Source organism: Orbicella faveolata, unplaced genomic scaffold (assembly GCF_042242905.1).
Source record: "Orbicella faveolata isolate gen_17 unplaced genomic scaffold, um_ofav_v1 contig_12, whole genome shotgun sequence".
NCBI lineage: Eukaryota > Metazoa > Cnidaria > Anthozoa > Scleractinia > Merulinidae > Orbicella > Orbicella faveolata.
The window spans coordinates 16828446-16841166 of record NW_028301539.1 but is presented as its reverse complement, the minus strand read 5'-3'; the positions used below and the strand labels follow the sequence as shown (position 1 = coordinate 16841166).

Genomic DNA, 12721 nt, shown 5'->3' with positions numbered 1-12721 from the left:
GTTTACGTTTTTTTGTGAGCCTTAAAATTTTTAGCACATGGTTAAAACTTTGCCTGTATTTAGACCGCGTACCATGAAGATTAATCTGCTGAAAGATGTCATGATCTCACCTGAATCTTAAGTTCTCGGACTGGAATCTTTTTTACCTGCATTTCATGATCACCGGACGATTTTGCAAGCTATTTTCTTTTAACACATTGAACAGATATCTATTTTTATCAGTTCAGCTGCACTTAAATGGCAGGCCTTAACAATCCACCAGAAATTGGTTCGAAATGAACAAACAAGCGAACAAACAAAGGCAAACGAACAGATGGATGAATGGAACATTGGAAGCATGGACGAACGGACGGACGGGCGGACGGACGGATGGGCGGACGGACGGATGGGCGGACGGACGGATGGACGGGCCGACGGGTGGATAGATGAACTGGTGAAGAGAAATTAAGAATATGCACTAATTATTCCTTGGGAGATGAACGAAACTCTACTGAAAGCATGGTCAAACAGTACCAAAATGTTCATCCAACACCATTCGATCCGTTGAGACCGCTTGACACGCAGTTGGCCATGGACAACGTGGAAGTTTTGAAAGACGGTAGCAGCATGTTGAGGAAGATTTAATTCAAAATAAGTAAATTGTTTATAATTCTCCACCTTACCGCTATCTGGATTTGTTTTTGATAGTCCCGATTTCAACTCCTCGACCGCGTCGTGTAAATAGCCAACTGGTCAGTCTCCCTCCAGTTGGGAGTCTCAATAGTTTATGTTCTACTTCCAATATCTGTTTATTAATTTATTTACAGTGTTCCCAATTAGCACAACCGTGCAAAATAAATGTGACACTTAAATAAAGTTATTTATTTTATTTTTATTTTATTATTCTGAATTCAAACACTTAAAGACAGTATTGAAAAGTGCAATATGTTGCATCATGACCATGTTGCATTTCGGTTTGTAATTGCACTATAATAATCTTGAGGTAAGTGTTCAAGTGAAGTACTCGTTGCGCCAGGATTTGGGGAGGGAGTTGTACGTATGAATCAAAACGGGCCCAGCCACTCGCCATGGGGCCTCTCATCTTTTCAAATCACAGCTCGAACGACTGAATTCATAAACTATATTGTATCACTTCAAATTCATAGTAAACAACGTATTGTGGTCAAATATGCTGTGACATGTTTTCGTTTGAAGCGTGGCTTTCGATTAAGTTATTAGCATCTCTGCGTGAAAACAAGTGCCTCTTCTTAGCAAAAAGATAAACATGCAAACCACTAAAGTGACTAAAGTTGCCTGCTAACTGTCAGTGTATTAAAGGTAGTTTGGCAATAGTCTACAATGCATATATAGTGAATTACGACCGAGGTCCACGTTAATTTCAATCATAGTCTCCTGGCCATTGTTAAATATAGGAAAACATGAGTTTGAAAAAAAGATTTTGTAGGTGTCAAAGCTTGGAAGAGGCTCTTATTAAAGATATTGGTTCATGGCATGTTATTAGTGGCGGGTACTATGAGACAGTCATAGTTCTCTGATCTCAAATTTGGCACCGTTTTCCATATCAGCAAGACACTTTTCTGCTAAGTTACTATATACAAAATAATAATGATAATAAAAAAAACTTAAAGATTGAATCACGATTTGAATCACATCTTGTAATGACGGAAGATGGTTTCCCCTTTGCGATCTGGTTGTGGCTTTTCCTGAACGTTGAAAGGTCTAAAATAAGAAGCACAGCCGATATTGTAGAGTTGCTCATGCGGTCCACCAGCCCAAGAGGGGTAATAATGAGACGAAGGGTAGAAATGATGACACGAACACAATCCGTGTGTGCCTGCATGAAAGGCTGGCGAGAAGCAAGGCAAACCAAGCTGTGGTGGAAAGCAAACTGAAGGCCTTCCACTCAATTCATCGAGTTGCAATATGCTTGGCCTGGACATGATTTTAAACGGCAAGTATATCTTTTCACCAGATGATTTTCGGGTTTCGCTTTTCTTATAAGGCGTTGTTGATGCACTTGTTTTCTTGTCTGGTTTTCTCTTCCTTTTAGACTTGCGTCGTTTTGGTTGGTACTTGTACCCTGGGTTCTCCATCTTGTGTTGTTCTGTGAGTCTTCGCGCTTCCTCTATATACGGTTCTTTGTCTTGCTCAGAGAGTTTTCGCCATGCTGCACCTAGTGCTTTGCTAACTTCAGCGTTGTTAATCCCCGGATGTTCTTTCAGGATATGGTAGCGCTTTTCTCGACTCCAGACCATGAAACAATTCATGGGCCGTTTCACGTGCCCTTCCTCAGAGTTCATACCGAAGAGCTTAGCGCAAGGTTGGGCGATTTGTTGCAAAGTGGTATCCTCGATGCTTTGTCGCACAAGGCGTTTAAATAACATTAAATCACTTGCTGTGATTTGCAAAGCCAGTCAATTAAATTTGAACAAAGCCAATTAAAGACATATTAGTGACAGGTATTCCACAAGCACTCAAACAGAGGGGCACCAGAAACCATAAATCAATTATTCAAGACGACGTGCGCAACTTGATTTATATCGACTTAAACAGAAAGATTCATTCGTAGACGTAATTTGTCTTGGTTTAATCCGAAAGATAAAACTTCATGTCGTGCTATCACGTGACTCTTTTCCTCTTTATCGTCAGTATTACACATGTGAAAGGGTTTGCGTGTCGCGGCGAGCACAAAAACCGAGAATCAAAACAAAGTGTATCTAGCAGTGTTTGTTTAATAAAAACATTGGATTTGATATTGTGTCATAGCTGGTGGGTTTTCTGTAGGACGTTTAACCACATTTGTTTGTTGGGTAGGCAGATGCGGATGATTGTTGTAGCCCTGTACTAGTGCTGCCAGTTTACAGGAGAATGCAAAATCGTGTCTGATGATATTCTTCTTGGTTCAATTCTGTGGTTGGAAAGTAAATGAAATGTAACCGTCAAAGTCCAGCATTTCTGATATCTGTTTTGAGTAATATGGGGGTTAGTTTTAAGCATCCTATGCCTTGGACGAACTTTAAGAGCACTACCGAGTATAAGTGTACAGTAAAACAGCTCTCCTAATTAAGGTTACCGTATACCTTTAGAGGTTTTTTGCGTCCAAGCGATATAGCGCGTCCGGTTTAAACTGTAGATACTTAAAAAGCCCCTATATCAAATGAAAGCTTTTAGAGCGGGCTATCAAACAATACCAAGAATTTTGAAATAAAACGAATGGCGGAATTTTTCACTACCTTCTGAACTTGAGCGTCCGAATCACCTTTTGAAAGCTACAAGTCAAAGGTAATTTGTTGGTTTGCCTTCAAATTTGAACAGTAGTTAGTTTGACATATCAGAAACAACAAAAACTTGCCTGCGAATTTTTTTATTTCGAAATATTTTTTCTCCGAGAACAATTTTTGTGCGATTTTTTATCCTATTTCAAAACTGTTCTATAACTTTTCACTGGAATTGAACATGGCAAAACGCAGACAGGATTTTTCAGCTTTTTGCGTCCGGAAACTGAGGAAAAAATTAATTTACCAGAAAACAAAATTAACTATGACTTGCAACTTTCAAAAGGTGATTCGGACGCTCGCATTTAGATGTCGTGAAAGACTTGACAATTTAGCTTTTATTTCAAAATTATTTGTATAATTTGTATACATGTAGTTTGAGAGCCTGCTCTATAAGCTTTAATTTGATGTAGGGGTTTAGGTATCTACAGTCTAAACGCGCCACATCGCTTGGACATGAGACACCTTTCAAGGCATACGGTAACCGTGACGCCTTTTTAGCGTTAAGACTTTAGTTGTCTTTGAATATTGCGCCACCTTTTAGTGGTCCCGATGAGGGTTTTCTATTGTCTTTGCCCCTATAAAGCGGCCAGCCAGAATTTATTATTTGCTGAAGCTCCGTGATCAGAAGCAAGACTCACGTGCACGTAATAACGCCCTTTTATGTAATTAGGTTTTCACGGCCAATATTCAAACAAACGGTAATAAAAACAAATTCAGCAAACGAACTTGAGATGGTCATTTCACATAGTGCGGCCAAATTAAAAAATTTGAACTCGAAAATTTGAATGTCAACACATGATATAGATTGGAGTGGAAGGCCAGCCTAAGTACAGACTAAGCACCGGATTTGAAGAGTAAGCTAGCGCTTTTAAACTCGTCCAAAAATTTCTTAGTATAATACGCCACTTAAAATGTTATTGTTAGAAGCGACAAGTAACCCGGCAACACATGAACAGCACGCTACCATGGAACATCAATGTGTGCCCGCTCACGCAAGGTCGTTAACTACTTTAGCTGGACTTTGCTTATTTCTAAATCATCCAGGAAGGTTTGATAGCTAAAATGGCTAAGGTATGATCGTGATTGATGTTGAAACATGCGTTGGCTAAATCGTAATTTTTGTTTTATACTGCTTGATCACTGTACGTTTCAAATGAAACAACGGTTGTTATCCTTTTTTTTTTAATGAAATGCCACGATAATTAACGTAACAGGTTTTTATCTTTCAGTTTAAGAACTTTAATAAATGACAAGCTTTTAAAGCAATTAGAAAGATTGCAAATTCAATACGAGAGAGTGTGGGCAACACGAGCACAAGATAGAGTGCTCATAAATCAAGTTGTGTAGATCTTCTCAACAGCTACAAAGCCTAAAGTAAGCCGTTTAACTAGCGAAAGCAACATTATCGGAGGACAAAAGAGATATAACCTGCTCTTAGAAACAAAAGGTAGGAATATTTTTTTAATCTAGTACGCAAAAAGTAACATACAAAAGCCAACTTCACGGATAACGTGCCTTTCTTTGCTCGTTAAGAAAATTCTACAAACGATAATGATAAAACATGATAAGGAAAAGTTCCTATGAAGTCAAATGATTTATGCTTGTAGAGAAAAATTGGTCATGTTATGGTCCACAGTCAAGTAGTATCTTTAATTTATTTATCGATTTTTTTTTTTTCACAACAAGGAGAATAAAAACAACTTTATTCCCCTGGGTCTAGTACCTTCCATAAAATTCATCTGTCAATCACCACTTAGAATGTTTACTATCAACGGTGATAGAAAGTCATGATCGATCAGTTGGTTGAGCGAAGGAACTGACATGAGGAAAGTTTCCATTCGAAGTAACCACGAAATTGAACATTAGCTAATAATAAGAGTAAACCAGCAGTGTCATTAATTTCTTTTGAAATTTTATAGTGTTTCTATTTCTAATGGTGACTCCTTGTGGCTTGAACATCCGCATAATAGCCTACAAGAGAACGCTTTGATAACAAAATAATACCAAAATGACACATTAAGACCATTAACAACACTCGGTGCCTGAATGTTCTTATTCCGATAATTAAACGTGCACTTGCTCGCTCCTAGTTGATAATAATCCATAGCTGCCTTTAAAAATAAAACAAAGGGGCTCTTTTTTGTTTATTTTTGCTTACTAAAATGCTGATCCCACAAAGTGAGAAAAAGTCGCTAAACCGATCAGTTCAAATGCATGCGACATCATGCGAAATTTTGCATGTAAATATTCTTTCGTTTTCCATTGTTTTGTCCTTCTTTATTTATTTTTCCTCATATCATTAGCTCTCCCTTAACTTAGCCTTAACAGCTTCTTTTTCCAAACTGTTGATTTTTTTTTTCCGTGTTGTATCTCGTCACGTCATACCTGGGCTTCAAGTACAATTCTAGTGATTATAAATGTTTTAAAAGAAGTTTGGAACACACACCCAAAAGCCGGGCCTAGTGCCATAAATGCAAAGTAAGTACGCGACAGTGCTTTAAAGCGAACGATGTCAAGCAAGCTATTGCTGCTATCGGCGTTAAAACCACGCGATTAATGCGAAATGCGGTATAACCTTAGAAAACGAAAACCCGGGGAGGTTAAAAATGTAACTTAACGCATAGCACGAATTTATCAGTATAGACCGCAACTAATATCTTGTCATTATCCTTATCAGATTTTTCTGTGCTGGGGTCGAACTTGTAGAAAAATAGCACTAATTTCTCATTCCCAATCTATGCTAAGTGACTTACAAATAGCTTTGTACCAACTTCCTCGCTTATTTCAATGGCCGGTTCAATTTAGATAGGAGTACAGGAAAAATATGAGTGAAGTAACACTATATATGAGAATTTCTTAACAATGCGTGATCGGACTGATCGAGGAGGGCACGCGCAAGTGTTTGGTTATCTCCAAACAGCGGGAAATCACTTTTTGACGCAGCCAGAGGCCAAGGTGTAAACAGCTGTGAATTTATTTTTGCATAAAATTAAGCTAGCACGCGATAAGAATTTTTGAGCAGTTGCTTGTAAAAGTACAATGTACAATAGGTAATCAAGCTCTCTTTTGGACTCCTTTGGATATTTCTGATCTTAATATTGGTGGCGAAGTAACCACCATTCAATGGCCATGAAGTACTTGCATGTATTTTATCATATTACACATGGCTTCTGAAACATCCTTCTTACAGTGGGATTTCCACGCAAGGTACATGTTAACTCTATGGGGCCCAGAAACCTTACTGTTTCGATATTAAGGACAAATCTTGAGTTGAGGCGATTCTCAAAGACAAAAGAGATACATTTGAACATGTGAGTGATGAGTTGCTGGTGGATAATAAAACTGCACGAACGAGGTTTTCAATCGCGGGGATACGAGCACGACGCAAGGCTCTGAGGTAACAAGTAACAAATGAACTAATTTCGAAATATTGACTCGGTCCTGATGGCGTGTTCGTGAACCCTGAATCAAACAGCAACTGAATGCATTATAATATCTATTTATTTATATAGTGTAGTATAGATTCATTTTTCAGGCTTTTGTCTCACGTTTATCTTTATCCGACTCTCTAAGCAAGTTTCTTTGCGACGTTTATGTAATACACTCTGACATCTTAAGGATTGCTTGGGTAAACACAAATATAAGTAGAAAAAAGATGATTTAAATAGGATTTATAGACAATCTTATGTATGTTTCTTTAATTTTAATTTTCTTTCCTCTTCTATTGACACACCAAAATTAAAAGAGAATAGTTTCAAAAGGAAATCTTGAAAAAATGTTTCGCTCTGAACGCTTATAGAATTATTTTCATCTTTCTTCGATCTGACTTTTCAGTATCGCTGGCTCAAATTTCAAATAGCAGTGATTGGGTATCAGTTAGGGTTCTTCTGTAAGACAAAAAAAAAAAAAAAAAAAAAAAACCCTCTTGACTCAATATAACTAAATCATCACAAACGATAACAAAAGGACATCATCCTTTAGTTGCAATTATTTAGACAAATCTAGTTAACCTATGAAAGGGAAAAAGACCCACGAGTTTAAGCTTATTCATGAGCGAGGTGTTACAGGTATGATCAGGAGCTGGCCTCCGCAATACTTTGATTTCTTTGATCAACTACGAGTTCATGCGCATGCTGAAATCCCAGAAAACTGGTTTATCCAAGCAAAGAACGTTGCGTCAATTAAGTCCTCGAAATAAAGGAGCTCCACAGAGGGGCAATAACAATGGAGCGGTGAAACGCAGTGTCTGATGTAGCGATTGGTGTGTTCTTTTAGCAGCACAAGCTACCTGTATAGGTATGCATTAGATCTTAGAAGTAGGACCAAAGCACACGTTACAATTGTGTAAAGTTGCCTGTTTTACTTTTCTTTACTAGACAGATCAATCCAAGATCACTCGGATCGTGGTACATCAAAGGAACCGAGAGATCTTGGATTAATCTGTTTAGAAAAGAAACGCAAAATCCGTTTTCTAGATTTAAGAATCCAATCTTGGATTTTCTTAAAGAAACGCACCCTAAGGTTGTTTTGACAACAGCTTTAAGCCTTTTGCGTTTTATAAAAGAAACGGTCGCGGCTATGGCGTCAGAAATGGTAGTCAAGGTCATTTTTCGATTAGTTTTACCCAGAAAAATAAAACCTCGCTTAATTACGCGTAATCGTTATTGTTTTAGCTTTCATTAAACCGTTCTCATTCAATGTACTGGAAACAGGTTATGAATTTTTATTCGATAACTAATACAAGGATAAATGAATGTGGTATGCTTTCGTAAATTTTTTAAGTTTAAGTTTCTTATGTTTGCTTTAAATTCTTCTTTCGCCTTCTTAAATTTGCCGCACAATCAACAGGTAGAATTCTTGATACTGAACACTTAAAACCTCTCCTTTAGAGTTATTATTTGTTATCGATTCTCGCAATTTTAGCTTCTCTTCGTCTCAGTCTTTTTCGTGAGTACTATCATTCTGAAATTCTACTCTGTTTCATCCCTTCATTTAAGAAACGGTTTCTGTTGAACGACGAAATATCAAAAACAGTTTAAGTCAACAGCTGGTACACTCCTGGTTCAGTTTGTCAACTTTTTGTTAGTTTCGGCTTAATTTCATTAAAATACAGTCAAACCTCTCCTGACGGACATTTCCATAATACGCACACCTCTTGAATAAAGACAGTTAATGTTCTCTAAGTCCCAGCGTAACCAGAACAGTCTGCATAAGAGCCAAGTGGCTCATCAGGCCGGAGCTTATCCGTTTTCTGTCACATGAAGCAGATATTTCTACTCCCTCCCTGGATGGGATGCTAATCCATCGCCGGGCTACCCCCAACATTAAATTCGCTGGTAACCATTCAGTACACCTGGGTGAAGAGACGTACTGTGAGAGTAAAGTGTGCTGCCCAAGAACACAACACAATATCCCCGGCCATGCAGTGCTTGAACCCGGGCCGCTCGATCTGGAGTCGAGCGCACTAACCATGAGGCCACAGCGCCACCTCTATAACAGGGTCGACACTCCTTGTTACTGGAAGTTCGACTGTAACAATAAATTGTCGCTTACTTTCAATCCATTTCATTTATTTTGTAAAGCCACGCATTTCATCTTTTTTTCCGATGTGAGAATTTTGGGGTAAATATATCTTATTAGATGTTTTGGTATGTAGTATCGCTGTATATTTTTACGAGTTGTGCCGTACTTTGACGAGCCCGTAGGGCTCGTCAAAATACAAACAACGAGTGAAAATATACAGCGATACTACACACCAAAACATCTAATAAGAGATTTATTATCCAACTGCTGTAGTCAATAAATTTATCAATGAAAGAGGTAGAGTGTGACAGTTTTGCGTGCGCGCACCGACCTGTACGGCAAACAGGTTTTCTACTGTACAATATCGCTGTATATTTGTACTGTTATTTGGACAGTATTCGCTGCAGTTGGATAATAAATCAGCATATTTTCCATCGTTGATGAATTCTATTTGTTCTGTGCGCCTCTGCTGTATGTGGTCATGGAATTATAATGGCGGGAAAAATAATTACACTACTTTTGCAGTCAAATCAAGCTAACTTTTAAAGCCGGGGACCACGTTCATGTTTGTTATTGTAGTTTCCCGCTGATACATGTGAGCCAAATACGTCAGTATCTTCAAGACGGTGATGTTTGAAAAGTTCGATAAGTGTTCTCGAAACTCCTTATCACTGATGTCTGTATACACTCAGAGCTAAAAGAATGTTTAGTTCGAATTAAAGTTTACTATCTTTTGATTAAAACTCTCCTGCAGGGAGAAAAATATTTTCCCGCCTTCAGTGGCGATAGCATTTCACTTTTAGGCAATTTTATTTTAATCCAGAGTTGTTAAGACCTAAAATCCTTTGTACTTACCGCTCACGTCAATTTTGTAAAAGCGAAACAATTTTGCTGATCTATTATGTATACAAATTATTATACTGTTGTTATCTCTTTTTTCAAAACAAGCAGAAAAGGAAATTAATTTCTTTTAGCTCAACGAACATCGATACTAATCAAATTGGCCGTCTCGGCAACTGCAACATTTTTTCTGTCTAGCTTTATATAGTTCCAGAATCTTCTTTATACAGGCCGAGTTTGTGTACTCATTATCATTGTTTGTGTTGTGCTAAGAAAAACAAAATTCGAAAACGTATACAAATCTATTTAAAAAGCAAAATTTTAAAATTTGCATTTCTTTGGACAGCTAACCGACCATTAATTTTCGAAAATAAGTTTGCCAAGATGAAATCAAGATAATGCTTAGAAAATATGTACTATTTGCTCGTGTGGATTAACCTAAGCTACAAATTTAACATTTTCACTTGGGAAGCATAAAACATAGTGGAGCTACACAACATCACCTTCTATTTAACGGCAAGCATAGTAGCAGGATTATTAATTGGCTTGAAATTTGTTTTGGTTTGCGGTGTGTAGTGCAATACAAACGAAATTTTTGGCAAATTAGCAACTTTTCGGGGACTTAGCACCATTTGTTTCTTTCTCATGGTAATCGTCCCCTCCGTTGTTTTTGTGATTATCTTGCAGATCTCCGCGTGTGGCCAATTCTTAAACTAATATTTGTTCCTTTGGCTAAGCATACGCTCAGTAGGAGAGGAAAAGAAGATTAAAATAATCACCTCTTATCAAGAAATTAAGCGGCGTAAAACTTAGCAGTTTTGACGCATTTGTTCAATATTAGTTTGTCGTCTTGTTACGAACAATATAAGTGTGCTTCCGACCGGTGTTTCTCACAGGTAACCGAGGCAGGGGTGGAAAGTGTCTAACTTTCCACAAAACTTCTCGAGGTAACTCTTTCTTTCTTTTTTCTAATTGCACTTGAAAACTCGCAGCCGCACACAGAAAATCATATCTGACTTTTACGTTTCCAGCTGATCAGCCTATCCGTAGAGTATGAGTACGCCTGAATGATAGAACGGTTATCTGTTTGAGGAGCTTTCTGGATTGAGCTTTCTGCTTTCACTTTCGTACAATCGTAAAACACTTTTATTCATTTATAGACAAATGCCAAAGCTCGCACCTTAGCAACAACCATCATGAGAAAAAAAAAATGTCATTGGCTTAAAATTCCCAAAAATAATATCAATGAACTGTTAAGGAGATAGGTGAAGGGAATGCATTATATATTAATCAAATACTGCTCAGGGACGATTAACCAGAAAATTCTCAGGTCGAACATTTGAATAAATATATGGTACTTAGTGAGGAGAATAATTATCTTGGGATTGTACTGAATGCTGGACTCAAAAATTCTGGAGCACAGTCGAGAAGTCTGGAGCATTCAGATGTAAGGAGATATTTTACTGGTGTGAGCAGAGAAAGTAAAAAAAAAAAAAAGTTGTAGTTGGAGCATAAGACATGAAAAGTCACTTGATCAAGCTTCGCCGTAGTAATTGCCTGAAACATTCGTTACCATTTAAAGTGGCCATTTAGAGGTGCAAATTTATTTGAAAAATATTACCATGATATCACACCATATCAGTGTCATTAGTTGCACATAACCATACTCACTTAATAATGCCAAATTTTACCTCCTTTAAGTATATCTCCCACGATTTTAAAAGAGCTTCGCGATTTTCACTTGACTTTAAAATAAAACTTATGTTATACACGGTGGCTGAACAAAAACAAAAAAGAAAGATCAACAGCAGGAAAGAGCCAAATTGGAAATATGTTAAAACAGAATGATTTTGAAACAACGCAGCGATGGTCAGTTGAATCGGAAAAATGAAAAGGAAAGAAAATGCTGCTAATTGTTTTACGATTATCATCGGCTTCAATGCAGCCGAAACCACCGCCGGCTTTCAAATGGAACTTCTCAGTCGGCTGCAATGGTTCCCCGTCGGCTGTAAATGCCGTGCAAGGCATCACAGTTTTAAATTTTAAGAGGTATTAAAAAAAGGAACAAACCATCAACAACAATAAACAGCACTCGTTATTTTATCATAGAAATACGAAGTTTATTTATGATCGTACTTATCACTTGATGTATAATATATTTAATGAATAGATACGAATGCGAGATCTTCACTCCTGGAAATTAAACACTATTTTCTTTCTTTGTTTGTTGTTAGCACTTTTTGTTGAATGTGTAGCCCGAGCCGTATTTAAACAGGCGCCGTGTATGCATAATAAATACAATGACGTAAAATGTTTTAGGAGGGGCGATTTATAATCCTGGGTCTAATAATGCCTAATCACTGAGAGGTACGCCTCTTGATTGTAATTTCTTCTAAGTTAATATTTTATTCCATTTACGTGGTGTTACTTTATTTTGATTTTAATTTTCTCAGAGATACTTGCCTATTTTTGGCTACTGAAAATCTGAGATAAAATAAAGTTTAACGTATGCATGTATGTATGTAAAGAGTGGTAAATCTCGCCAATAAGTTGGGGATGTCTATTCAAAACACTTTAAATTATCATTTTCTTGAGAGCGTGCATGCACTAGGCGAGACTAACGATTACATTATCCAGGTGCTCTAAGTGTATATTGCAGTCAAAAAAAAAAAAACCTAACAAAAAACAACACAAAAACAAATACCCCGTATCATTGAAACTACAGCGTGCAAGTAATGTGATACCTGAAATTACAAATTTATGACAATTAACACTCGACTTGTTAACATTTTATGATATGCGGCTTTTCTCTGTAGAAGAAAATTAGACAGTTTGAGTTTTCCACGGTCACACCGAACTTGTATTTACTTTTGTGGCTAAAAAAAAAAGGCAAAAGGGAATTGAAAGATTATTTCTACTCAAACCTTTCTCAAAAAAATTTTCTGTGGCGTGACATCAAATCGACCAAACTCCACAAGGTCTTGAAAGTTTCCCCATGGGCTGGTCACGGGGCGCCTCATGGTAGACACGCGGTGTGAAAGTTATTATTGAAAAGGCGTATTTATCGAAATATCCCAACG

At 37.4% G+C, this 12721-nt stretch overlaps 1 protein-coding gene across 1 annotated transcript; it reads right to left on the bottom strand.

The window, feature by feature from the left end:
* Window positions 1-851: 851 nt before the first annotated feature.
* Window positions 852-2470, bottom strand: LOC110063390 (uncharacterized). Its single transcript, XM_020770368.2, has one exon. It carries the CDS (start codon window positions 2382-2384, stop codon window positions 1647-1649), a length of 738 nt encoding a protein of 245 aa, XP_020626027.2. The 5' UTR covers window positions 2385-2470; the 3' UTR covers window positions 852-1646.
* Window positions 2471-12721: the final 10251 nt, after the last annotated feature.